The following is a 26,896-nucleotide window of genomic DNA, read 5'->3' as shown; positions in this document are numbered from 1 at the left end:
TTAATATAATTTATAATATTTAATAATAATTAATAATCTAATTTAAAGATTAGCAATGTAAATTTTTATGAGTCTGACCTTACTATTGGTGCATCAATATGAGTCTCATCTGACATTCAGATTATCTGTATATGAGTCTGGTCTTATGTAGCAAAGTAGTTTAGCACATGAATGTAACCTCACACAGACAATATATAACTATATAGGTGTGATCTTACACTAAGTCATGTTCACTGAGCATATGAAGTACAGTATATTCCGATGTTCAAATATTCCGAGTTCAGTATGTGCCTGAACTTACACCTCCTGTATGTTAGTATATGAGCCTGATCTGTGCGTTATATGAGATGTATATCAGTGTATGTCTTACCTCACACAGCCATTGGGATTGTTGGGTACGTGCAAAGTGATTGGAATTGGACTGGGGCTCTCGGCCCTTAGGGTGGACATTGCTTTCTGGGCTTCGGCCTCATTGCGTGGTGCCTTCACCCATGTACAGCCCAGGTAAGACAGCTTACTGAACTGCACACTCTCCTCTTCTTGCCCCAGACTATCAAATGCAGCTTCTGGAAACATGCAACAGGATAAATATCACTGGATTATTTACAGTTTTGCAAAAGATAGATGACTCACTCTCGTTTGTTAACGGGAGGTTTGCCACCTATGCCAGATGTCCCAATTTATGGTTTTGTTTATTATTTTGGCCTGGGTCACACCTGAATCTATTAATATCAGTAGTGTTTGTTTTTCCGTTCTTCTTTTTATGTCGAATATATTGCCTTTTATCTTTTTCTTTCATGTACTTTCTTATAATAGAACTTATCACCACTACAATCTCATTCATGGACTAAACAAGTCACCACTTTAAATGACATTAAATCTCTATTCAGAAGGAATATTTATAAACTAGTGAGCCCTGCACATCTTACAGATATATGTTTTTGTTTTCCCCATGGCACAAAATGTGAAATGATTATTATAAATACATGTGAAATAAAAAAAACTACTAAGTGATCAGGAAGGAAGCTCAAGAAAAGGACACAGTAGATGGGGGTTAAAAGCCACAGTTTCGTTCAGTCACCACTTTTATTAGCAACAACAGGAACCAGTAACAAGAGGAAGAGAGTTAGCATGAATAAACTGATATTTCCTGTGCAAAGGACACTCAAACATTTCATTAATTTATCTTCCCTCATCTGACCAGTCAGCCACAATTTATAAAGCCTACCTGACTGCAAACATCCTCACATCATATTCTTTGAGAAACAAGTGCATATAATTTGGGGTCTAACTGAGAGCAAGGCTAAGGTTTTGTGAACCTGCCTGTGTCTTGTGTGTACTCTCCAGTCTCCACTGGTGTCACCGTTCTCTTCTCCTGTGTCCTCAGTTCATCCTCCAGAACCTCCTCCATTGCCTTCTCCAGCTGCTCACTTCCGTTCCAAGACATCTAATGTGCACAAAACAGACCATCAAATACATTGTAAAGTAAACTTCTTGCCTCCTTCAATCCCTAACAGGGTTACATTATGGAAAAGATAAGGTTCAGCTACCATTATTTTTTTTATATAAGGACCAAAAAAAAACCCCACTGTAGTAGTTAAGCAGTTTGCACATTTATCCTTTTCACAGTATATGGTCATGTTTATAGACAGTGAAGAAGCATAATGGCAACAGAAAAAGTGGTCAATCACCTTAAGCCTGGGACGTCCCTCAGAGCTAGATGGTGAGCCCTCTGCCCCGTTCTGCACCAGCACAAACTCCTCGCTGGTTACCGTGGACACGGATTCAGTGGAGCCGCTCACTTTGCGCAGGGACGAGCGGTCATCCATGATAGCCAGGGACGCTCCTCCCTTGGCCCCACCTCGGATACTGCCCTGGAAAAATTGTTCATGGTAATTACGCAAGCATTAAGGCTATACTAACCTGAATAGGTGTCACCCATGACCACACAACAGAGCAGCACAGGTGCGATTCCTGCACTATTCAAAAGCTCTTTCAGTGAATTATCCATGCACGATTTTTTTTTTTGAAGAAGGACATGCATGTCATCACTGCTCATCAAAAACCTATTCACAGAAAACGCCTTTCACTTCAGATCTTTACAAAAAGAGCTCATTACACCTGGATGAAGATCAGCCATCTCACCGGATGTTAAAACCTATAAAGGTCTATCATGTTATACGTCCATATGAATAAAATAGAACACGTCTAATAAAGTTTATTAAAGATTCTCTACACATGCGCTTGTTCATGAATTACTGTACTTTCCATTGTTTATTCTTAATTCATATTTTTGTTATTTCATACAAAACCTGCAATCATGTGTGTGCACAATAAACTCTAACTGTGCACAATATTTACATCAGCAACAGTGACCTGATCTTCAAGCAAAATACAAAGATTTAGAATTTCTTCTTTTCTTTTCCCCCAATGAATCACAACACCGAGCAAACATTGATGCTGAAAACCAATAATATCAGGTCACATTTCACTCCCACAGCCACATCATCTCTGCCTGCGTTTACACATAAAGCCTCTCTTCGTTCTAATCCAATTTATTCTGATTGTAGTTTTTAAAATAAATAATAACAGGAGACCTATAAATGACATTCTGTTGAAAATATCCATCTGCATCCAAGCTGCATGTAATTCTATTCAGAGTAAATGGAATGGTGTTTAGTGGCAACAGCACCACAAAGACTACTGTCAGCATCCTAGCACCGTTTAATCTACTCTGCTGAAAGACACACACTAAACGATTTTCCATCCATATCGTCCTCAAAATATAGATCAAGGTAAGAATCATATCTTTCTATAGTATTTTTAAACTTTTACTGACCAAAGTGCTGTACATAGGTGGCTAAATCAAACACACCAACATTTTATAAGTTAATAAAACGCAAACCAACTGAAGTCAAAAATACACACACGGTAACAATAATAACAACAGAAATGATAAAAGAATGCAAAAAATGTAAGACATTAAGAATAAGGGAAGAATAAAATATGACTTAACAGCACAGAGAGAGACAGTTATATAGCCCTTTCACGGCCCATCTTAGCTACTATTATTTTTTTGAAATCGTTTAAAATGTGTGACAAACTGCGTTTCTTCACAGGATCTTTTTCCTTGTTAGTCAACATCGATGTTCAGAACATGCCATAAAATCTGATAAAGTAAAAGTAACCAGAAAGATTTATACATCCAACATTGGTCGATTTAACAAAAAACTCAACTCAAATTCTCAACCTCAGTTGAATTACAGATGTACACAGAAAAAGGTTTTAATCAATTTGATCCATCAGTTGTCAAATAAATATAATATGTTGTGTCTATTAAAATTGTTGATTGTGTTTATTTAAAAAATACTTTCCTATTTAGAAAACAATGCATGTTCTTTCTATCTTGTTTCTGAATACTGGTCTCCCTAAAAGGTCTCCTGCTATGATACATGCAAGCAGCAAGACACTCTAAATCAATACGATCAATAATGCTGGAATTGGTTTATTTAATGCGTTACTCCATGTATTTTGCACAAACAGTTAATAGCTCCAACTTGTTTATCCTGATGCTGTTCCTGTTGTTCCTTGTAACTGCTGTAATTACCCAGACTGCCCTGGTAATTAGTTTCTGTGTCCTTTTCTAGGAATAACAAGCTTAACATCTATATATAAAGCATCACAAAGTTTGAAACACCAAGATGTTGTTTGTAAGACAGTGTAGAATGAAAGTGAATGAAAAAAAAGGCTGATATAACACTACAGGCTGCGAAGTGCAATTTACCAATTTGCTTTCTGCTGATTCTCATCTCACCGTTTCCTGTGAAAAGCCAATCGGTGTTGTTTTATGTAACTTCACATCATTACACATGAATTATCCTGAAAAATACTCAGATGCTTTTATTCTTTAAAAAAAAAAAAAAATAAGACACAATCCTATACACAATAAAACACGACACTGTATGATCACCAGCCCCAGGCTCAGTAAACTGGTGGTTTAAGTGTGACCACAGCCAGCTGTGTGTGAAAGACTCTACACAGATGCAGCTCCTGAGACGCAGTCATGTGCTCTGATCACATTCAGTCAATTACAGCCTTTATAAATGTTCCAGAGCTGAAAGTGAATCCAAACAGCAGTGCTTTGTGCCAAATGGGCCATTTCTTCATAATCACAGATTAATGGCCTGAAGGGTTTTGTTAAATCTACCACATAATGGCATCATGCTCCTTGTGGTAAATATGCTGTTTCATAATTTCAGTTTTTTTTTCTCTCATCAGTGCAAACTAACCTACATTTTATTAGCACAATAAAATTAGAACAAACAAAGAGATAAAGAATCAATCAACTGTGTTTCTTCAAGAATTAGCTCAATGCAATCAACTTAACTCATTAAGCTGCCAATGTACAGATTTCTAACCTTGCATTTTCACATGTAATAACTCATTAAAACCGTCTATAAAGAAACACATAAATAAAACGGGGTCTGATGTGATGCAGAGTTACTGTAACCACCTTGAAATTGATCGCTGTCTTTTAATATCACGTAACAAAATGTTTTAATATCTTGTACTACAGCAATTATATTGATTTATTCATTAAAGAGAAACACAGCATACATTTTAGAGTTTATAGTTACGCTTAATGTTGTGAAAGGAGTGAGTCCCTGTTGTAAACCATGTTTTTGCTATTACATCATGAAAACAGAGATGTGGTAGCCCAGGGAGATTTGCCGCCAGCTTTCTCCAGACAGAACTGAGGTCAACTGCACATGGGCGGGCAATATATTCATTGAAGTTCTGTCACACCCAGTCACCAAGTTACAGAGTAAAATGCTTCATGGACACCATGCCACATGCACTTTTCTCTAAGCACATGGTGCAATTTTCCAGCACTACGTAGACTTACTTAAACTGAATAAGTAGCCACACACTGACCACAATGTGTTCCTCAAACCAGTCTGCTTTGTACAGATGATGTATTCACTCTGTAATTACAACACTCCCTAAATGAAAACAAGTACTAGCATAGTACATATCAACCTCACTTATTTCAACACAAGAGTCCTTCACTTCTCTATTTTTTTTCAGGGTATTGAGAAATGTGAGCCTTTTGCACTCTAAATTTGCCTCAAGATTTAGCACTCTAAATTTGTCTGATTTGTGACCCAAAAGGCAAAACAGTGGACTGTAAATTACTTGAATTCACCAAGTGCCAGTGAGATGATTCGGAGTGGAAGAATTTGTCTTCATAAACACAGTACTTTTCCACCATATTCTCAACTGATTCTCACCAAAAAACAAAACTTCACTCGATGGCAGCAAGCTACATCTGTGACATACATCATGTAATTTGTACTCTGATTTGATCATGCTTACTTTCTTGTGATCAAAATAATACACAGCAATTATGTTGATTTACTGATGACGTGTTCTAGTTGTTGGCAGTAAAGCAGATTTACGTTAATTATTTCCAAACCACGTGAAATCTAAAACTTGAGCATATTTCACCGATCGACCGGCTCAACTTGTCAGCAATAATCAGGTATAAATTTGTACAATTAGTTTAAGATTATGATTAAGTCACAATGTATGAGATTAATCCAAATGAGAGACAATGACTTAAGATCTCCAGGTCAGATTATATGACAGAGTTCCTTTGCTTGATTCTATGAGAGACAATGACTTGAGATCTCCAGGTCAGATTACATGACAGAGATTAAAAACAAGACTTTTTTCTGCTTGCACCACCAATCAGCAAAGATCCCAGGTTTTGCCGAAACCAGGTCACAAACACATTCTTTCACATTTACCACGACTGCATTTATAGCTATATTATGAGCTTGGGGTCAATCCTATGGCATCTTTACACTGGTTGCTTTTACACAAGAGTCCAAGCAGCACTCACACTCCCTGTTTCTTGAAAAAAATGAGTTGCTTGTACATATTTGTGTATGTTGTATGTGAGACTATATTTGAATACGTGTGTCCATTTACCCAAACTAGCTCATCTAGGAACAACCAGAAACTTAGTCAAATGTGATGTTAAAACTCTAACAACTTTGCAGGACAACACAATCTCAGCTAATGTTTTTAACCTACCGTGTGAAAGGCAACTTGCTAAGGTGAAAAGTAAAACAGGAAACGCGCTTAACCGTCTATAAATATATATGAAATATATATGGTTAAATCTGAAACTTGCTAACAATGTTATGTTGTTACATGTAACAGCCACACTGTTACAGTGTCTCACTGTTGTGGTTTAACGCACACAGTTATCTCCGAAATTACACCCTTTGACACAAAATAGCTTAGCAGCCAACCATCTATGCTAAGCTAGCTAAATAACTAGCAATAACAGAAAAAGCACGAGCCATGCACAGGTATCTAAGCGCTCGTGCGTTGATTAGCAAGCTGGCTAGTTAGTTAGTGTCATAACTGGTTAGCAGTGTATAAACTGTTAGCCTGGGTTTGTTTGTTTGTTTGTTTCCTGACAACAGCTGAACGTTAACATAAACCATGGCGGTTAGACGTAAAAGTGTGGGCCGTAACAGCAGCATAACGTCTAATTGATGTCAAAACCTACACCGAAAGAATAACTTACTTGTTCGGAGTTTTGCGTTGAAGTGTCTGTCAGCAGTCCGGTTTATATCCAGCATCAGAAAAACGCCTTGTTTCCCTACCCATATTTGGGAATATCCCACCTCCTGGGCTGTGATTGGTTAATACTCATAAGCGTTGTGTTGATTGGAAGTTAGAGCTGACACCCAATCACAATGTCAAACGCTGCATAAAATTATCAAATCCTAGACCAGGAAGCGGGATTTGTCGGAATACAGGTGGGCTGAAGTCGTGGTTTATGCTACGTCACTGGAGTAAGACTCACTTATGAGTCAGAAAAATGCCCTCTGTAAAGTCAGAACCAAAATCACACAGGATGCTGCATTTACATTTAACAAAACCAAAAGATATATCAACGAAAGTCGTGTTTTGTTTTTTTTTTTGTTATAAAATAACAGTATCTTGTTTACAACACAGGTGAAAAAAGCTTCCATGGGGCTCACAGTAAATCCCTCTGATTTCCCCAGAGGCACAAAATGAGGACATTAAATGGAGCAAGAAATAAGGGTTTTTTTTTGAGTGTGTATTACAGTGCAAAATTTGTTAGAATCTCATTTGTTAGAATCTCATTTGTTCATGAGTTCCATGCCTAGTTATTCTTACATTTCTTACACCTTCCCATGGTGGCAAACACACACATTGACACATCTGGAGCTGTGAGGAAGCAATGCCACCATCTTACTGCATGGTTCTGTATTCTTAAAATTAATGAGACAAAATTAAACACTAATTAATGTACGCTAGTTAATCATGAATAATAAAATCACAAAATATTTTACTGCTGTCCCTGATTATTGGTTCAACATTAGCTTAATTTCATGAACTGTTTCATTATCTTTATTCATTATTTTGTGGTTAGTTAGTTTATTCATTATTTAGTCTACTTTTACTTTTGCAGAGAGTTTTATCAGACAAGATCTTTATGCCTTTTGGCAAACTCCTGTCAAGCCAAGATAAACATTTTACTAAGGATGCTGATGATAACAGTTTCTTTCACAAGCCATCAGACTCCTTAAAGAGACTCCTGAGCAAAACACACATACACACACACACTCACACCATCAGACTCCTTAATAACTGAATTGAACTGTACTGAACACAACACACACATGCACATCAACTGTATGGACTGCAAAGACCTACACTATATACACACTCTTCCAATATATATCCATCAAACTGTTTACATGCTGTTTTTCACACTGTTTTTTGCTCTTTGCACATGTCGTCTCACATTTCAGTCGATTGCTGTTTTGCACAATACTTTACCAAGTCTCAGGTAACTGCTGCTGTAACACTGTGATCATTCCAGTATTTCTGCACACACAATATTGTTGAACACAAAGTATTTACACTGGCCTGGTTTCTGTTTAATGTCTATTGTGTATTGTCTTTTGTGAAATGTCTTGTATTTTTTGTTTGCACTGTTTTTTTGTCATTTGTCCTGCACTGTCTTGTTGTCTTTTGTCCTGCACTGTCTTGTTGTCTTTTGTCTTGCACTGTTTGCACCAGGTTGGACAGATGCATTTTATGTGGCCAGGACTATTTACTAAGTCTTTGTTTTATGTAGCACCCTGGTCCTGGAGAAAAGTTGTCTCATTTCACTGTGTACTGCAACAGCTATATATACTTTTGGGTCTTGAAATGACAATAAAATCTTCTTGACTTGACTTGACTGTCCTCCATCACCAAACTAATCTTCAGAAGGACCACTGGGTTTAAGAATGAAAAGTCATTGTGATCTCTGGTACCTTCTGGTTCACCTCCCCTGATCTGTGCCTCAACATAATTACATAATTACTAAAACTTTCTTTATTTCTGACATACCTTAAATAGACCTTTCTATTTCATATCCAATCATCGGAATTGAAAAGTTGTTTCATAATAGCAATACATTTAGAATCAAAAACCCTGTTAATGAGTTTGCATTATGGAGTATATTAAAAAAACAAAAACAAAGTAAAGGTAAAATACAACATTATTAAATTGTGAAAGTGTTTGCACCCTTTATTTCTGAATGCACTGTATCTCAGAATACAACAGCAACACAAGTATATGTCTGGTAGTTTTTTCTGGTCATATTCTACTGCAGCTGTTTTTTTTCCTTCCAAAACATAATGCTCATAATTTACTTTAAAATAAGTTCAATATGAGGTTACGTGTACAAAAATATATCAAGAATGATGAAGCAACAAATTGGCTTCAATGAATATCACCAACTGAAACCATTTCTCTCATCTCTTTTTCTATATATACATACAAAATTCACACTGCAGACATCAGCCATTAATCAGGTGAGCTTTGTGGGGTAAGACTCCTGTATCATCCTCCCTCAATTCATTATTCTAGACAGAGCATTGGTGTAGCTTGATTAAGAGCAACGTACACAATTATAAAAGTGAGGTCTCTATCAATGAATAAACCAACACTGGTATGCTAGGACACAGACTAATGATACCCTCAGCCTAAAACTTTGTTAGAAGGAATAATAGCACTTTTTTTTGTAAATGCATGAAACAAACAGGGAACAGGTAGGTTCTCACCCGTCATTGTAAAGATAGCCAGTGACTCAACTGTTCAGATATCACAAGGAATTTCATGCCACCACTTCGGTGCCAGAAGAGAAAAGAGTCTTGATGAATACCCACCTCTTACCCTGAGAGACAGTGGGACCAGTCAAGCAGTGCTAGTAGATCAGTAGAAATCACACTTTCACTGATCAGTTGCTACGTTTCAGTGTTTTAGCTATTAGTTATCTACATTGTCAACCTGTTAAACCACAAAAAGAAAGTAAACCCAAGTGTGTGAACCTATAAGCTGATTAAATGATTCATTATAATGACACTCTTGCAGATATTGCATGTTTATGTCCATTACTGCAATGTTTCTTTACTGTAATTAGGGCCCGAGCACCGAATGGTGCGAAGCCCTATTGTTTTTGCTCGGGAGTATTCATTTTTTTATTTATTTGTTTTTTTTCCCCCACACATTGGCCAATTGGGGTCCCTTACCATGCTCGAAAACTCTTGAAATTTGGAACACATGTCAGAGTCGTGCGACACTAGGTTTCGGCAAAAGCTGGAATACGGGCGTGGCAGGGGGGCTCTGTAGCGCCCCCTGTAATGCAAAAACAAACATTGGTGCACAGATCGGGCAATTATGTACGCACATGTACGAGAGTTGGGACGCGTATAGATCTCATCGACCTGAACAACTTTCGCGCTCTAAACTATGAGCTCCGCCCAACAGGAAGTCGGCCATTTTGGATTGTTTTATAAGTGCATGCGGTGAACTTTTAAATACTCCTCCTAGGGAATTCATGCGATTGACATCAAACGTGGTGAACATGATGCCGAGACATTGCACTTGCTAAATTGCGAAGGGATTTTTGATATCTCGAACGGTGCTGCCATGGCGAGGCGACTAAGTTATGGCGAATTCAGAGAAACAGGAAGTGTCTAATATCTAAAGCAAAAAATGTCTTATTGTGATGACACGTGGTGTGTATGTTCGGCCAAGGATTCCGATCGCATCGATGTGCCTATTGTGAATCTCGGACATAGCACCACCAACAGGCCCCAGGAAGTGTGTCAGTCACAAAGGTGGATTTTTTGACAGCTGCATGCGGTAAACTTTTAAATACTCCTCCTAGGGGATTCATGCAATTGAGACCAGACTTAGCCACCATGACGCAGAGATATTGGAGATGCGAAATTGCGAACGGATTTTTGATATCTCAAACACTGTTGCCATGGCATCGTGTCAAAGTTTACTTTTATTTCAGGCATATTTAAGGCTTTTGGCGTGCTTAGATTAACGTGAAATTTGACACATACATCCCGTTTGTCGGCTGTTAAGTGTGGACAAAAAGGTCAGACAAAGGTGTGTCTCTTAAGTGGCTCACTATCGCCCCGTTTGTCTAAAATGTCTGGTTTCATTTACCTACAGTCCCCAAATGGGTCAGTAACAACATAAAATTGTCCACTGATATTTACCCACTTGATGCACTTGCCCACCGTGCACTGTTTTCTGGGAGGCACCGTATAGAGATAAACAAACGTGCGAGGGCCCGCCATCACTGCTTGCAGCTATATTTGAATTTGAATTTCACATTTTCTTTTCATATAAGGAGAATTTTATCATAAAGACGTTTTCATTTGTATCATAGACACAACCCTGAGAATTAAACATTACTAGGGCACTTGAAATTATTTGGTTCATGTGAGACTTGAGGTATTATATTTAACTAACTGTGTTTTCAAAAAGTAATGGGGATGCATCCAAAGTAGTGTTGAGCCAGTCACAAACGAATCAACTCTTTGAGGCGTCTATGTTGAGTACGGATTCACATGTATGAACAATTAGGATCTTTTTTGTTGATGTAGGCAATACAATTGTTTGGTGAATTATCACTATTTACTCTCTTTACACATAGCGAGTTAATCTGGAAAAGCAGACAAAAAGGATAATTGAGCTAAAATGCAACACATATCAGTGAAAAGGTGAAATGTACTAAAATTTTAATGATCTTTTTTTTTTTGCCTTGCTGTTTTACACTTTCTAAATGTTCCCATCTAATCTAAAACTTGGGAAGACTGTACATGAAAAGAAATTTTTTTTCAGTACTTGTATTGAAATGTATTAAAACATATTAATAAATGAATATGCCATATTTATCCAATATAACAAAAATTCCATTCATAGTGTGTTATAATACGTAAACATGCTGTTAAAAAGTCACTAACAGGATTTGGAAATTAGAGAATTACAAACAGACGAGTGCAAAAGTTTGCCTCCTACATGGCTTTTGGGGGAAAAAAGGAAGATTAACTATTTGTGTACAAGAAAATTATTTCCGTAAACGTATAAATAAAATGTGTGAATTCTCGAACAAATCCAAACAATAAGACAAAACCAACAACAAAAAAAGAAAATACTATGATTTGAAGTAGGAAATGTGGGTAGAGTAGAAATGCAAACCTTTTAATAAATACAAATTTGTTTTTCACTATGTGACAATGACCTGTGACAATGTCAATATATATATATATTTATATTTAAACTTTTTCCTTCTGTTTTAGTGGTGTACAAACTTTGCATTTAACTGTATGTAAATGTCAAATAGCAGTGCTCAGTATGAAGGACTAAGGGCATTCGCAGTCTTTTCCACAACAATTTCACAATTGTGGAAAAGACAACACTTCACTTTTTTCAGAATTGTCATGTTTTGAACCATAATACTGTAGAATTATTTGTATTTGGAAATATGGTCAGTGAAATGATGATATGATTTATTGATATCACAATAAACTCTGCAACAATACACAATTCTGCAATATCAATGGCATCATTTGTAAAGTCTTAGAAAATAAGGTTCCTCAAGGGTTCCACTCAGAATCTGTCCTGAATGGAAAACCTTTTGTTACAAGGTGCTACACAAAAATCTCAACACAATCTTCAAATTGAAACTTTTCATAAGCGTGCACTTCCACTATACCACTGAGTGAAACACATTTATTACTCATTTTGATGTGAAAAGCTACATGATTACCCATTATTTTCCCTTGTTGTTAATTAATTTATTCTTGTTGATGTAATGGAACAAAATAATCTTTATTCTGCTGTTAATACTGTATGTACCAATTAGCAGCATGGTAAGGAAATTGTGTATTGTGATTAGATATTTTTGCATTAAAATGTCCCCTGAAAATATCCTAAAACAGTGTAACAAAACAGATGACATTACGCTATTAGTCCATACGGTACCACCGAAAAATCCTAGGCAAGTTCCCTGATGAGGATAAGAGCAAAACTATATGAATAAGAGCCACTGTTTTCCAACTTGTTCTCAAAATGCAGATTATTAATTGAAACAGCCTTGCTAACATTTTCTTTCTGGGTGATCTCATGTAACTCATTGCAAAATTAATTACAGTACAACACAATCAGCCCATGCCCTCAGACTTATCATGCCATTCCCTAAAAGAATGAGACCTTGCCCTCAGACTTATCATGCCTTCTAAAAGTTGGAAAAAGATCGTCATGTTTGATTTAAGCATAGATATTGCATAGAGAAAGCTAGAAATAGTCTTTTGCTCTTATAATATTAATACTCCTTGATAAGTTGTCCTTTTATTCACCACCTTTATTCATATTTACAACTGATGTTAATACTAAAAACATGATTTTCTTTAGCTGACACAATTCCAACAGCAGCAGATGAAAATTCATGTTGAATAGCTCTCATTCAGTAGAGACAGGAAGCCCAGATTTTAAAGATCCCCAAACTCTGGTCAAATTACTGCTTTGCTGCATTTCCGAAGCCCAAAGATTATTTACCATAAATTCTATAAGAAAAACTGAAGTGTCCAAAGCTTCAGCAGCAATAAATACTCAAATGTTAAAGTCAATTGCATTGACTGTAGTCCAACAGGCTGCATCATGTTCTGAACACTTCTTGTTGTTCAAGTGTTCTTTGTGCTGAAGTAAGTAAACAGCAAAAAAATCAGCTTGTTTAAAAAAACAGATGCTAATCATTTAGACATTTTCTTTTGTCTTGACTGAGAGAATGTTTCATACTTCAAAATGAAAAAAGTAATCAAATCCAATGCCAATACTCATTCAGATACATTTTCCTTGTATCCCAGAATCCCATGTGCTACAGCAGTCATCTGGAACAGCTCACCTCATGTCATTAACCACTGCTCAAACATCAGTGCTGATGGCATGTGTGTTGCAGTAGAAGTCGGGGAAAGTGTGAGAGCTCAGCGAAGTGCCGTGTGTGGAGGGCAATGTGTAGGCAATACGCTCAGCCCCGTTGCGCATCTCGTCCCTGTTGCGGAGGTAGAAGGAGTTACTGTAGAAGGAGGAGCAGGTGGGGCAGGAGCTGTGGACCACTTCAGGAGACACAGACAGGGGAGAGATGCTGGACCCATCCATGACTGGAGGTCTGCAGACATCACAGGAGAACTGGGCCTCAGAGTAAGAAGGGGAGTCTAGGTCAGATCCATTCTGCTTACAGCAGTAATACTGAGAGAGAGAGAGAGAGAGAGAAAGAGCGTGAGAGAAGAGGGCAACTGGAATTATATGGAGTCAACTGTATATGGAGTCAGTTGGAATTATATGGAGTCAGAGAAAGAAATGAAAACCTTTTGAAACTATTTAAATAATAGGCACATTTATTTATTAATAATGTGTTGGCTATTTTCTGGAGCAAAACAGCGTTTTTAATTCTGAACACATTTCCCTTTTTCCCAAATGAAGCTCTCTAGTCTTCATTTTTAACAACACATCCAGTCTTTAAAGGTGAAAACCAGGGCTCAAACCAAGAGTAGATATTCAGTTAATAATCTAAGCTTTCTTAGTTATTTGTTATCTACAATATACTTGTAGCTCCAGTACAAAACTTATATTATAAACAGCATTTTTTAGTTAATCTTTGTAAAGAACTTGATCATTTGGATTTAGGTGTGCTGGATTATGAACTGCTGACTTTCCATAAATAGACAAAAATAGACATTATTTATATTATTCTTTGAGTATTTTGTTATTTGGGATCTCAGTGAATTTGTGATTAAATGCACAATAATGCTCACCTGGAGTCGGCAGTAGCAGAGCACTACAATGATACACAGTAGTATCACCGTTGCGAGTATTCCTCCAGTTATGACAACAGTTCCCGCTGTCATTCGACCAGATCTCCATCAAACCCTGAGAACAAGCAGAAGCACATAATAAGCAAATTCCTCTTGACTAATATTTTTAGAACGCAAGGAACATCACTGAACATATTTAAATAAAATACTGCTAAATTTGAGTTCTTATATAAAATCCCTGGCTCATAGTTTCACAATGCAACATTGAAATTTAAACTATTCCTATTTGAGACTGCAGGAGATAAACCAAAATAATGATAAGAAATACAGTGATATGAAATCCAGAGTTCTTATTGAACATGTGATTGGCAACTGTTTGTTGTGTCCTAACATAAAAGAGCCAAGCTTGATCCTGATTATGTAGGTCAGGCTGTTTACATTTGCATATTAAGAATCTGGATTCCCTGATAAAGATAAAGGTTTAGGTGTTGTTATGGTTCTTTAAATAGATTAAAAAAGGCCTTCTAAACAAGCATAGTGTTTAAGCGGGGTTGTAATTACCAAGCTTTCAAGATAACTGGACATTGATCTTGGTGTCCTCTTATTGTTTATTTGGTCATAGGTGGTGTGGGATTTGGTTTTACTTATTACAGGTCTTAGTCTTGGTACTTATTGGTCTTGGTTTTATTGATCATGGTCTTGTTTATTATAATGTTTCATTTGGTATTAGTCTTAAATATAGTAGATTATGTTTTATAATTAATCTGAGGTGGTACGTATATCAGAGGTATGCAGTATCTGTGTAGGTTCTGGTGTTTTCTTTGTCTGTTGGTCTTGACAGAGTCTTGATCATGGTTTCAGCTAGTATACTGTAGGTCTTGGTGTCAGTTGGTTTATGTTGTATGTGTCTGTATGGGTCTTGGTCTTTTCTTGGTCTTTGAAAGTATCTTTCTTGCTCTTGGAATGTCTTGGTCATGTTTTGGCTCCAGTTAGTACATTTCTTGGTCTCAGTAAGTATTCGTCTTGGTCTTGTATGGAGTAGAAAGTCTGAGAGTAAAATAAGTCACTAGATGGCACTTTACAACCATGTATATATAAATGCTTATTTTACATTTTAATAAATCATGGTTTGTGTAGACTTTCATTAAACACTGTATAATGCAACATACTGTATTGTTGAGGTAAAAAGCTATAACAAATTCAATAACAGAAATGAATGCTCTCTGTTACAGAGGGTTGTATCTAAAGTAAATATTACATACTTATTATTTAAATATTAAAACTTTTCCCTGACACATCAAAGATTATCCACGTAAAACTCAATGCAAAAGACAATGAATATCTGACTAACCCTTCTATAGGATAAAAAACTAAAATCTGTTAGGGTGCCTGCTCCATGCTGCCTGGATCCAACACGTAATCATCCAATTTGCTGCTTCCTGTTTGTGCTCCCTGGTCGGTCTCTATAGCAACAAAATCAAATCTGAGCAGATCATATTAACCCATATTAGTCCATAGTGGCATGTATGTCATTGCTGCTGTAGTTGCAATTAGACAGACTGTCATACACACATATAATTTGATTCATGCACCTAATCAATATGTTTTTCAGCAGTCAGGATTTAGCTGGACAAATGGACAGCTGGATCAATAGACAGAAATGGTTTAGGAAAGAAGTAGAGAGAAAGACAGCGTGCTGATGCTTGTGTCCTCTGACTTCACCTCTGTCTGACGTGTAGTGAGTGTGCTGACAGAGGAAGTGTTTGGTCAAGCAGCTTGGCAGAATTGAGTTTGACCAGGAGTGCAGATTTGATTAAAAAGCTGGCATGATGAAGTGCAATCATGCAGCTGGACGAGAATAATGAAGGTTCACAGCAGGAAGAGAGAGAAAAAGAGAGTGGAAGACAGAATTACTGGAGGCCAGACACACCTGCTCATTTCTCTCCCCACATTGATCCTATACTCATGCTGTGGGAGAAATAATTGCATCTCATTTGTCAGTATGTAGAAAAGAAGAGAGATATTTTCCTGATCTCTACCTCATCCTACACACCAGCTGTCTCACCAAAACAGCTTCAAACTATTCCACTGTACATTACTTTTTCATCTTAAATGAAATGCAGTCAATCAGCCATGTTTAGGGTCATAAAACCTAAACCCATTCAACTCAAATGAAAATTAGTAATATAATTTGTACATAACGAAAAAACTATAGTAAAACACAGGACTATAGTAAAAACACATTAAAATGGAAAACTGCGGTACAGCAAAATAAATCACTTCAAATAATTCTGCTTCTAAATTTGGGTCACATCTCCTACCAGTCTCTGATGCTGAATGGCATCCTGAGATGCCGAATGACATCCTGAGATATAGATCGATTTTGACTGATTTGACACTGCGGTGTCCACATAAATTGGTCTAAACAGGATAAACCAACATGAAGACTAGATTCTCCCTCGGAATTAAAGATGGAGAATATGTTCAGTAGTATGAGAGAACATCTCATCATGGTTTGATTGATAACCTAGGCTTAGAGTGTACGAGAAACTGTTAAACTTCTTAGCAAAATTAGCCTCAAAACTAAAGAAACAAACTTTGGGTGAAAATTCTTGGCTATTTTTTGAATATGTCTTGGATGTTTGATTAAATTTTGTGTAAGGGTAAAATTGTGTTAGTGTAAACATTCAATGAGCCAATACTAAACATTATACACTGTTCCATCTGAGATGAAGCAGTAATCTAAAATGTCTATACCACCTGAAAATGTGAAACTGAAATCTGGAACAAGGGAGTTGATATAACCTGAACGGTTTTTAAAATTCTGCTCACACAGCATAGCAAGTGGATGGCTGTTCAAGCCTCTCACCACTGCTGAGCCCAGATTAGAGCAACAGAGAAAATGCAGGATTCTGGCACAGCCTTAATTCTCCTTTATTGCCTAAAGTATGGTAGTGCTGTAGTGCTGATAAGACTTCCTGCAGCTGTGATGCCTAACGCAAGCATCTGCGTCAACGGAGACAATTAACTCCTTTTCAGCTAAGAGTGCCGAGCCAGCTGGTCTACTTTATTCGAAAATTTAAGAATTTATATATTCACTCAAGACACATTGGGAATTTAAAACAACTAAAAATTTCCAAAAATGACAAGTTCTATTTACACATCAACAGAAAAAGAACTTTATAATTTTATAATTAAATAGAAAGTAGATAGTCCTCAACAGAATGCAGTACTTTGAGTATGCTTTTTTTGCAAAGTGACTAAATTACATTTTGAGTTTATCTTGAGCAAATGCTGACTCACACATGAAAGTGACCCATGACTCACTGTCCCCCTCCCTGTGGTTTCCCAAAACCATATTACTTACAAACTAATCATTACATTACATTGCAATGTGAAAACTTAATTGTTGTTTATTGTCTTTTTGCTATCTGAAAAAGTAATCCTTAATGACACAATAAAATTTCTTACAGATTTAATTTTATTATTTTTTTTTTGGTTTTGGTTTTGGTTTTGGTTTTGGTTTTATTTATTTATTTATTTTTATTTTATTTGTTGTTGTTGTTGTTGTTATTATTATTATTATTATTATTATTATTATTATTATTATTATTATTATTATTATTATTATTATTATTATTATTATTATTATTATTATTATTATTTTAACAGGACAAGACAAGTAACCATTTTTTGCAATCTGGCAAAACAGTCAGACTGCGTTTGAAGAATTACCAGCCAGTCCTAGCATTGACAGACAATTAATCCTAGTCCAAGAGATTTGGCAGAATAGTCAGCAAGTAACAATGTGGCTGTGCAAGTCATCACTTTACACTTCCCCAGTAAGGTTCAGACTAATCGGCTGTTATTGAATAGATATGAAGGTCTTGAAAATCAGATAATCATATGAAAAGATTCAGGTATGGACCAAATGTCCTGATGAAAAAAGGGAATAAATCATTCGTTGGAAACCTTTTTTTTTTCATTGAAATGGATCCATGGTTGTTGATTAAAACATCATGGCGTCACTCACTTACTGAGTCTGACCAGCCCAAACTTTACTGAAATACACAACCTCTAAAGCAATACCATTGAATTTTTATAAAGTTAAATATTAGAAAATAAGAGACAGTCACATTTTAGTATAATATTAGTCAATATCAACCAGTGTAGGAAATGCTGTGGCACTTGTTAAAAATACACATCAGGATGTACGTTAAGCATCGGGTGATAGAATAGATAGCTAGTATACCTACAGTAGCTAGGTCTTGAGAAAAAAAACTTTAAAAATAGTAGCCACAATCTGTGTGTATAAGTAACTTGTACACAGGCTTTTAAATGCATATATAAACTAGAACTTGATGATGTGCTTGAAAGAAAATCAAGGGAATTGATTTTGAACAAATGGTTCTAATCAGTAAATTTAATCATATCTATAATATAGGTACAGTATAAGCCAACAGAAATGTTTTTCCTCTGTTATAGCTTTTACTTTTATCTTACCTGGTGATTATGTATATCATTTCAGCTGCCAGAAGTAGGATGTTTCTTCAGCTGTGCCAAATCCTGCCTCCTCTTCCTCATCTGTTCAGTCGCTTCTGGGCAAACAGCCATCTAATCGCTCACATTCTGTCTATCCTCATTATGTCATCCTTCTCTCTCCCAATCCCTTGGCTGTCCTTTTGTTTTTTTCTTATCTACCACATCTTCCTCTCTTGTACAAAAGACCATTTCCTTCTGTCTTGCCCTAATGAGTACCTTTCTCTTGCTAAGGAGCTCTTTAAGCATGCTTGCTCTCCATGTTTGGAACATTTTAAAGATAAATAATAATAGCTTCCATAATTACAGGCTGTACTCACAAGCAGTAGCAAACAATAATCCAACATGTGAGAACAACAATGAGGGCTATTTAAAGATAATTAGAAAACACTACAGAATAATTGGATGCACCCTGCCACCCAGAACTAACCATCATGTGGATTTATTTCTATTCTTAGTGATGCTGGACATTTATTTTTCCACCAGGAACATTTGCAGATGTTCGGTGTACATTTTCTGCTATACAGTCTGTGTTCGACTGTATTTGTTAATAAGCATAATCCTTCTAAACCCATGTAAAACAGGATCAGACATTTCTTTCCATATCTGTTCTAACCTTCGACTCTGTTCCTGCATATTTTATGTATTTGCCAAGAAAATCAAAAGAGTGAGTTATTCTTATTCTGGGGAGAACAATAGACTTATACACACTGATGAGCAGTACTTAAGGAACCTCTTCGAACAGGAACAGGCATGAAATTTTAATCTCCAGTGCAAGACAGAAAATGACTTCTAGCTCTCATTAATCCAGCCATTCTCAACATTTGTTTAGAATGTGACCCAATTTTAAGGTTGCAGCGGTTGACAAAAATCTGCTTCTCAATTCCAAAATCGAGATCTTATGTATGAGTTCTTGTTTAAAGAAAAACAAAATCTTCCATTACCCCAAATATAGCCTATTACTTGCTCCATAGTTTTGCACTATAGCTATAGAGACTGATTACCTAAGCTAGCAAATATAGGAATCACTCTCCTTAAATCAATAGCATAAATATCTTCCTCAAATTACATCTAGATTGATAATGTGGTTTACAACACAGTGACACTTATTGTTGTCTATTACAATAAAAAATAAAAATCTGTGTTACTGAATTTACTTCAAGTAAATAACTCTCAGGGAGTTTTGAAGGTGTTTGAAGGACTGCTTTGACTCATAACAACAACTCTCTCCAGTTGGCAGCAGTGGTGATACAAGTCACTGTCCATCTTGCCCTGGCTTTAGTTTCCAACAGGATGTTATGAACAGGATGTTCATATCCCAAATCCTGTGCCTCAGGACTTCTTTATGGTTCCAGACAGACTGATCAGGAAACCCTATGCAGCCCACCTCCACCCTAAACAGCCAGGCTTGCAGGCTTTTTCTCTGTACCCCTCAACCCAGTCTTGTTATTTAGAGAATTTCCTTTCTGCTGCTTCCTGACAGCCATCATTCCTTGGAACAGTGAGCTTCACATGACAGCATCTGGTTTCTGGTCATATGGATATCAACTTAGTATTAAAACTTGCTTCCGAGGTCCACCCTGAGTTGTCATTACAGGGCTGACTGCTGGAGACTTTGTGAAGTCCTCTAGAATTGGGGTCTTTCTCCTTCCATGGCACAGGCTTTGGTTTGTCTAAGCTTTTCAATTTGTATTTCCTTCACCTCCTTTATTATTTGGTAGCTATTACGATCCCTGAACATGCCTTGTCTTACAGTTTGAGAAAACGTGTTCCCAGTGCAAGTTCCCTGTTTAAGTCGACTAAGGTTGAGAGGTTGACTTAGCGGGAAAAGTCTTCTGAACTTCCAACAGATCTCCTTTTGACAGGCACCTTAAAGCACAAATACTACAGCTCTTGTCTTTTCCTCTTTCTTCCTCCACGTTCCTCACGTTAACCTGTATCCTAGCTCTCCACTTAACAGTCTTCACTCATTGGTGGAAGTGGATCATCTCCAGTACAAATCTTCCTATTTGGGTTTCTGATCAATTTCAGTGGCCCTTAAATGTGCTGCAGTAGATCACCATCAGTCTATCTGTTCATCAGTCAGATCAGTTTTTAGCTACTTAAACAGCTTTCAAGCTTGTGTTAAGCAAACAAACCAACAAACATTAGACACCAAAAGCTTATGTGCTCTCTGGCTTTGTTTAGCGTGTCTTAATCATGAGATTTTTGCTTTCTCACTACTCACTATTTTATTTAACATTTTGGCTTAATTCTTTCATAGTAGATTTGTGAGCTTATTAAATGTAATCAAAGTCGACTTTTGAATATTACAACAAATGAATACTTCAGCACTAAAACTAAAGGCTATCCTACGTCACGAGCATGTTGCAAGGTTTATTTCTACAGGCCTGAATTTCAGATGGCTTTCCCCTGAGCAAACATTAATCACAATATATGATTCTGTGCCAAAAAAAAACGGTACATTAAATTTATGTGTGTAGCTTTCCCAAAAATCCTCATGCTGGAATAAAACACTGTTAAGAATACAGATAAAAAGAGCTGAACTGCAATTGCTGGTGATATTCCTGGCTAAAATACAGTGTACAGAATGGTAATAAGATCCTTAAACCAATTAACATCATTTATATAGCTTTGGGGGCCTTGAAAAAAATAATGCACATCAAATCAAATGATTTATGATGTGAACTGATTGAGAAACATGCAGAAATGTATAAAATAGTAATACCAGGAGAGAATCCCCTGGAAAGTGATCAATTGTTTCTTTGCAGTTTTGATCTAGAAAAGCAAATATATTCTGGGACTGTACCATCATCCCTTCTGGACAACTGTAGTTGGGCTTATTAATAAAACAACAAAAGTTGATTAATACAGAAATCCTTAGATAACTATTTAAGCAGTTAAGCCAGTATTAGTGGAGGGAATAAACATATCTTTTATGAATACTCTCGAAAGCTGCCAAAAAGAACATTACTATTAAATGGGTCCAGAAAGTACCAGCAATTTGAGGAATAGATGCAGACAGTAAAGGAGATTTATGTGATGGAAAAGATAACACTCTGTTTAAAACCTTCAAATAAATACATTTATGGAGAAATTTACACCATTCATGCAGGAACTAAGGGAGGACTGAGAATACTGCCACTGATATATAAGTCTTATTTTCAAATATTCAAGCTGGTTAATAATAAATATTCCTTTTTTGTCTCAAGAGCCCATCCAGAGTTGTTGCTCTTTACAGTATATATAATTCCTTTATTTGTTGGTTTGTTTCTTTTTTGTTGAATAAGATAAGACTTCACTTGTGAACATATAAGTTAAGCAAAACATATTTTAATGTATTTTAAAAACACTGGGAAAAAATAGGTTTAAAATAAGATAAATAACTACTTGTGATCTATCCTGATGCCACACTTCTGTGTGGATTCTCATCACTTGGACAGCTCACTGCTGTTAAGGGTGGCCCCATGTGGACTATCTGGAGATATATACTGTAGGACTGCTGTGTATAGTACCACTTGGAGAATTATAATTATATATTGCTGAAAAGCTCCTGGTTACACAATTCCTCTTGACTATATACAGCTGCAGAAAGGAAAATTTTAATCTGGTGTCATCCAGATGAGGATGAGTTCTCTTTTGAGTCTGGTTCTTTTCAAGGATTCCTCATGTCATTTCTGGGAGTCTTCCTTGTTCCTTTTCCCTCTGGCTTTATTGTTAGGAATAAATATAAATTTAAACTTAAAACTTTCTCATTTTTGTTGAGATTTTTATATTTCATTGAGACAATGCCCAATGTTCATTCATTCATCTTCTACCGTTTATCCGAACTACCTCAGGTCAAGGGGAGCCTGTGCCTGTCTCAGGCATCATCGGGCATCAAGGCAGGATACACCCTGGACGGAGTGCCAACCCATCGCAGGGCACACACACACACTCATTCACTCACGCAATCACACACTAGGGACAATTTTCCAGAGATGCCAATCAACCTACCATGCATGTCTTTGGACCGGGGGAGGAAACCGGAGTACCCGGAGGAAACCCCTGAGGCACGGGGAGAACATGCAAACTCCACACACACAAGGCGGAGGCAGGAATCGAACCCCCAACCCTGGAGGTGTGAGGCGAACATGCTAACCACTAAGCCACCGTGCCCCCCATGCCCAATGTTAAAAGTGCTAAATAAAAAAATGGTTGTATATTGTGTTAATAAAATATGACTAAATGAAGGACTGTTTTTTTGACCCTCAGTGAGCTTAATGTGTGTATGAATTACTATAAAAAATGCATTCTGCTTTCCTGTAAATACATTTGAAAAATATACAATAACCAGGGAAGGATACCATTAAGATATAATCACATAAGGTTTTATGATGCACTGTAGCTACTGTATCTACACTACAGAACATTAAGGCACAGTATAGTTATATTCTTCAACTAAAACCACTCATTAATAATTTTGCTGAAAGTGCTCTCAATCTCGCCTCTCACTCAGTGGCGTAAAGTGCACGAGAGCACAGATCACAAAAAGTCACAGCTCCTCCTCCTCCATCTCATAGGATCCATCTGTGTATATCTTGAGGGGCAATAATACTCCAGCACAGCATGGATCACAGATTTATAGCTGTTCTGCATGAGCTTCCCAGCCCAAGGACAAAGCTGCATCCAGTCTCGCATATCTGACAACCTCAGAGCACTGCCGGCTTCCTTATTCAGCACTTCCTGTGTCATTCTGTTTATTCACAGTGGTTATGGAGGGCTACAGATTGAATAGCTGCATTCAATGATGTGCGGATATGTTATGCTCGCATGATCTTCACTATGCAGTGGTTTTTAATCATTTACTGGATTTGAGCTCTAATTATATTACCGCACTCATAAAAAGCCATAAAAAGCTCAATGCGGAAAGGCGACTTCAGTGTAACAGTCATGTTTGTTTAAAATGCAGCCTGATGGACTTACTGTGTGTTGGCACCATTTCACATATTACATAATTCACGTATACACATCCTGCTTTGCAACTGGTGAGTGGGTCAGAAAGCATCATGAGGCATCACCCCGTGGTTCTTCACATTGATCCCACAGAGTTTATTGTTTTCCCTGCTCAAACATATACACATATACACACTGACTCAGGAAAGAGCCTGGTTAGCTGAATCAATGAATCGTATTTATTACAGAAGGGTAAACAACAGCACGCAGGACTGTTCCAACATCAGGGATGGGAATCAGTGGATTATTCATTGCTAATGGTTCCTTTAGGACCATGTTGATTCAACTTTGCATAATTATCACTGACACCACAGCTACTTGTAGAAACATCTTCACATAATTAATGAAGGAATGAATTAATTTTCAGATCTAATTCCATTTCAGTCGATTCTGCTCCACTGTAATGGTGGATAGAATGGCGGAAAGTCTTGTAATATTTAAAACCATTTTCACAGCACACGACGCATTACAAAATTTAAGTCTTGCATAATGAAAAAATTACAAGCATTTTTAGATTCAACATTTATGAAACTATTAAATATTTGATGAAAAAAAGGAAATGATAGATGCACTTGTTACAATGAGTGACAGTAGAATCATCAGTTATTCAGAGCCTATCCCTGAAATACTGGAAGTAAGGAGAAAATATTGTGCCATGCACACACATGCACAGTCAGGACAGTGGGTAGAAACCAAAGAACCTGGAAGAAACCCATACAGTCTCAGGGAGAACATGCAAAACTCCATACAAACTTTAATCTGAATTTAGCATGTATATAACCGCAAGGTTAAATCCAATGATTTCATGATATTTCATTTGATTTTAATAATTCTGCAATATATATATATATTTATATATATATATATATATATATATATATATATATATATATATATATATATATATATATATATATACATATATATATATATGTATATATATATAATATATATATACACACACCAATATAAAATGCGATAGGCTAAAGCTGCAGTAGATCACAGCAGTAGATAGTATATCCTTCTTATAAGAGAAGGTTTTTGGATGGTACCTAATTAAATGAGAGGACACACATAGTTCCACTATTCTGAGGAAGACACTGCTTCTGGAGTCGCAAGCACATGAGCTTTCAAGCATTAAAATCCTGGTTTTCAATAATTCAACTAGCATTCCTGCAACAATATTCTTCCATCACTGAGAGATCTCAGCCAGGTATTCAGACACAGAGTGATCAGCCATCTTTCTCACAAAGCTCTCTGTCGTCCATGTTCACTCGAAAGAACAAGAACAGTGGACCATAAAGATCAGGTCCAGTGAATCGAAGTGAATAAAAATAGACTTAATTTAAAGTCAGGTGCAGCTGGAGGTTAATATCTAATAATAGTGAGAGATTGAAAAATGGTCATAAGACAGCCATGAGCCTGTTTTTAACATTTGAACCCTGCATTAATTACTATATGATTTACAAGGATGCGGTGATTTGTGAAAACTCTCTAAAACATATCTCCCTCATCAACATGATCACAAGATGGAATAAAATCATTTTATAAATCTCTATATACGTGTGTGTGTGTGTGTGTGTGTGTGTGTGTGTGTGTGTGTGTGTGTACGTATACAGTATGTATTTGACACAAATATCAGTCCACAAATATCAGTCAGTCATGGTACTGTATATTGTATGTACTCAAAACCATAGACTAGACTTCATCAACCTCAAATCTAAACATAATCTGTTTGCACTACATAAAAAATACAGAGGAAAAAAATCACATACGAAAGCAACAAGGAAAGGAGAGATACTTGTTCAGCACAGACCAAAGAGCAAGCATAGCAGAAAAATGAGACTGTTTGAGATATTACTTCACTGTCATTGATATCATCACCTGAACAGGTGAAAATAACTCAAATCAATGCTATAATCAATGACGTACCTTCCTTAGTCTGTACTGTGTTAGTCGGTACATTATGACTAACCTGATTGGGCATTCTTACTTCATTAGCCACTTATCCATTGCTTATTAAAATCACTATGATCATCCAAGCCAGTTAATAAATGTACATTTATAAGATTTAGTACCATAAAAACCGTCAGAAATGAATACTAAATTAGGAAAAAATACAACTTTTCACTTTTATATACAATGTTTATCATTTCAATGCCTATACTCATATAAATCATGACAGTAAAGCGCATTTACATTCACTTGAATTAAAAAAATAGCAATATGTGTATAGCAAACACAGAGTTTGCTACTAGAATCATTGCCGTATTATTTTTATTTTTTTAATACAGGTATAAATTGAAGGATTGAAGACATACCTGTGTCTAAAGTCTTTGTTTCACCATGGAGGCGATATGGATCCAGGACCAGGGACAGCAACCGGGCTGACACACAACTCACACACACACACACACACACGTCCACGATACACTACTGGATCTAAACGCATGGAAAAATGAACTTCACACGTTTATCATTCTTCATCTGTTGATTTGTCGGTTTGTTGATGATGTGTCTCCTCTGTGCGGCTGTGTGACCGCTCGGGTATCGCAGGGGTTTAATACGGGACGTGTGTCCGCTGGATACAGTATGAACCCATCAGAGCTGCTACACGTTCACACCGGCTCTTAAAGTCACCACAACTTCTTTTTACAGATGACTTGCTTTCTGTATTAAATAATAAATCGCCTGGGTTTGCAGTTCCACAGATAAAATGACGCCAGAAGACAAATAAAGCACAAACTTAAAGGGGTTTACTCTCAGCAAGAAATGTAGATTTTTTTTTAGATGCCAAGTGAAACGCCCCCAAAACCAAACGCCCCGCCCCTTTTCTCATGTAAATCCTTTCTGATGGACTTTAAAACTCTTCATTTACATTCAGTAAGTGGTCAGTGCTGCAGTAGATCTGGAGCCTGTCCTGAGAACACTGGAAGGATGCATTAACATCAGACAAGACACCAGTGTAATCAGTGTGCAGTTTTACTTAGAATAAAATCAAATGATGGACTTTATTGCTTGTTTCATAAATTACCAGCATTTGAGATCTTATAATAAAACCTTTGACATGTTAATGAAAGTTTTCATGTTCCAGTGGTCAGGAAAGCACCAAGCAGTGTATCCCAGATGCCTATTTATACATCCCATAT

General features: G+C 36.7%; 2 protein-coding genes across 3 annotated transcripts in view; both read right to left on the bottom strand.

Moving 5' to 3' along the window:
• Nucleotides 1-6,726, bottom strand: part of rabgap1l (RAB GTPase activating protein 1-like) — an 86,554-nt gene extending 79,828 nt beyond the window's left edge. For both annotated transcript variants that reach the window (XM_060879821.1, XM_060879830.1), the window contains exons 1-4: nucleotides 6,602-6,726; nucleotides 1,692-1,874; nucleotides 1,324-1,447; nucleotides 371-566 (exon numbers count right to left, since the gene is read on the bottom strand). In XM_060879821.1, coding sequence (XP_060735804.1) covers nucleotides 371-566; nucleotides 1,324-1,447; nucleotides 1,692-1,829 — 458 coding nt within the window. In that variant the 5' untranslated portion in view covers nucleotides 1,830-1,874; nucleotides 6,602-6,726. The remainder of the gene's footprint in view (nucleotides 1-370; nucleotides 567-1,323; nucleotides 1,448-1,691; nucleotides 1,875-6,601) is intronic.
• A 5,298-nt stretch (nucleotides 6,727-12,024) lies between these two features.
• fam163ab (family with sequence similarity 163 member Ab) lies at nucleotides 12,025-26,480 on the bottom strand. The gene is made up of 3 exons (XM_060864574.1): nucleotides 26,069-26,480; nucleotides 14,214-14,328; nucleotides 12,025-13,647 (listed from the first exon to the last, which is right to left on the bottom strand). The coding sequence occupies exons 2-3, from the start codon at nucleotides 14,304-14,306 to the stop codon at nucleotides 13,324-13,326; spliced, it is 417 nt and encodes a 138-aa protein (XP_060720557.1). The 5' UTR covers nucleotides 14,307-14,328; nucleotides 26,069-26,480; the 3' UTR covers nucleotides 12,025-13,323.
• Nucleotides 26,481-26,896: the final 416 nt, after the last annotated feature.

Source organism: Tachysurus vachellii, chromosome 1, assembly GCF_030014155.1.
Source record: "Tachysurus vachellii isolate PV-2020 chromosome 1, HZAU_Pvac_v1, whole genome shotgun sequence".
NCBI classification, from domain to species: domain Eukaryota; kingdom Metazoa; phylum Chordata; class Actinopteri; order Siluriformes; family Bagridae; genus Tachysurus; species Tachysurus vachellii.
Note: the sequence above shows the minus strand (reverse complement) of the source record. Positions and strands in the feature narration are given on the sequence as shown.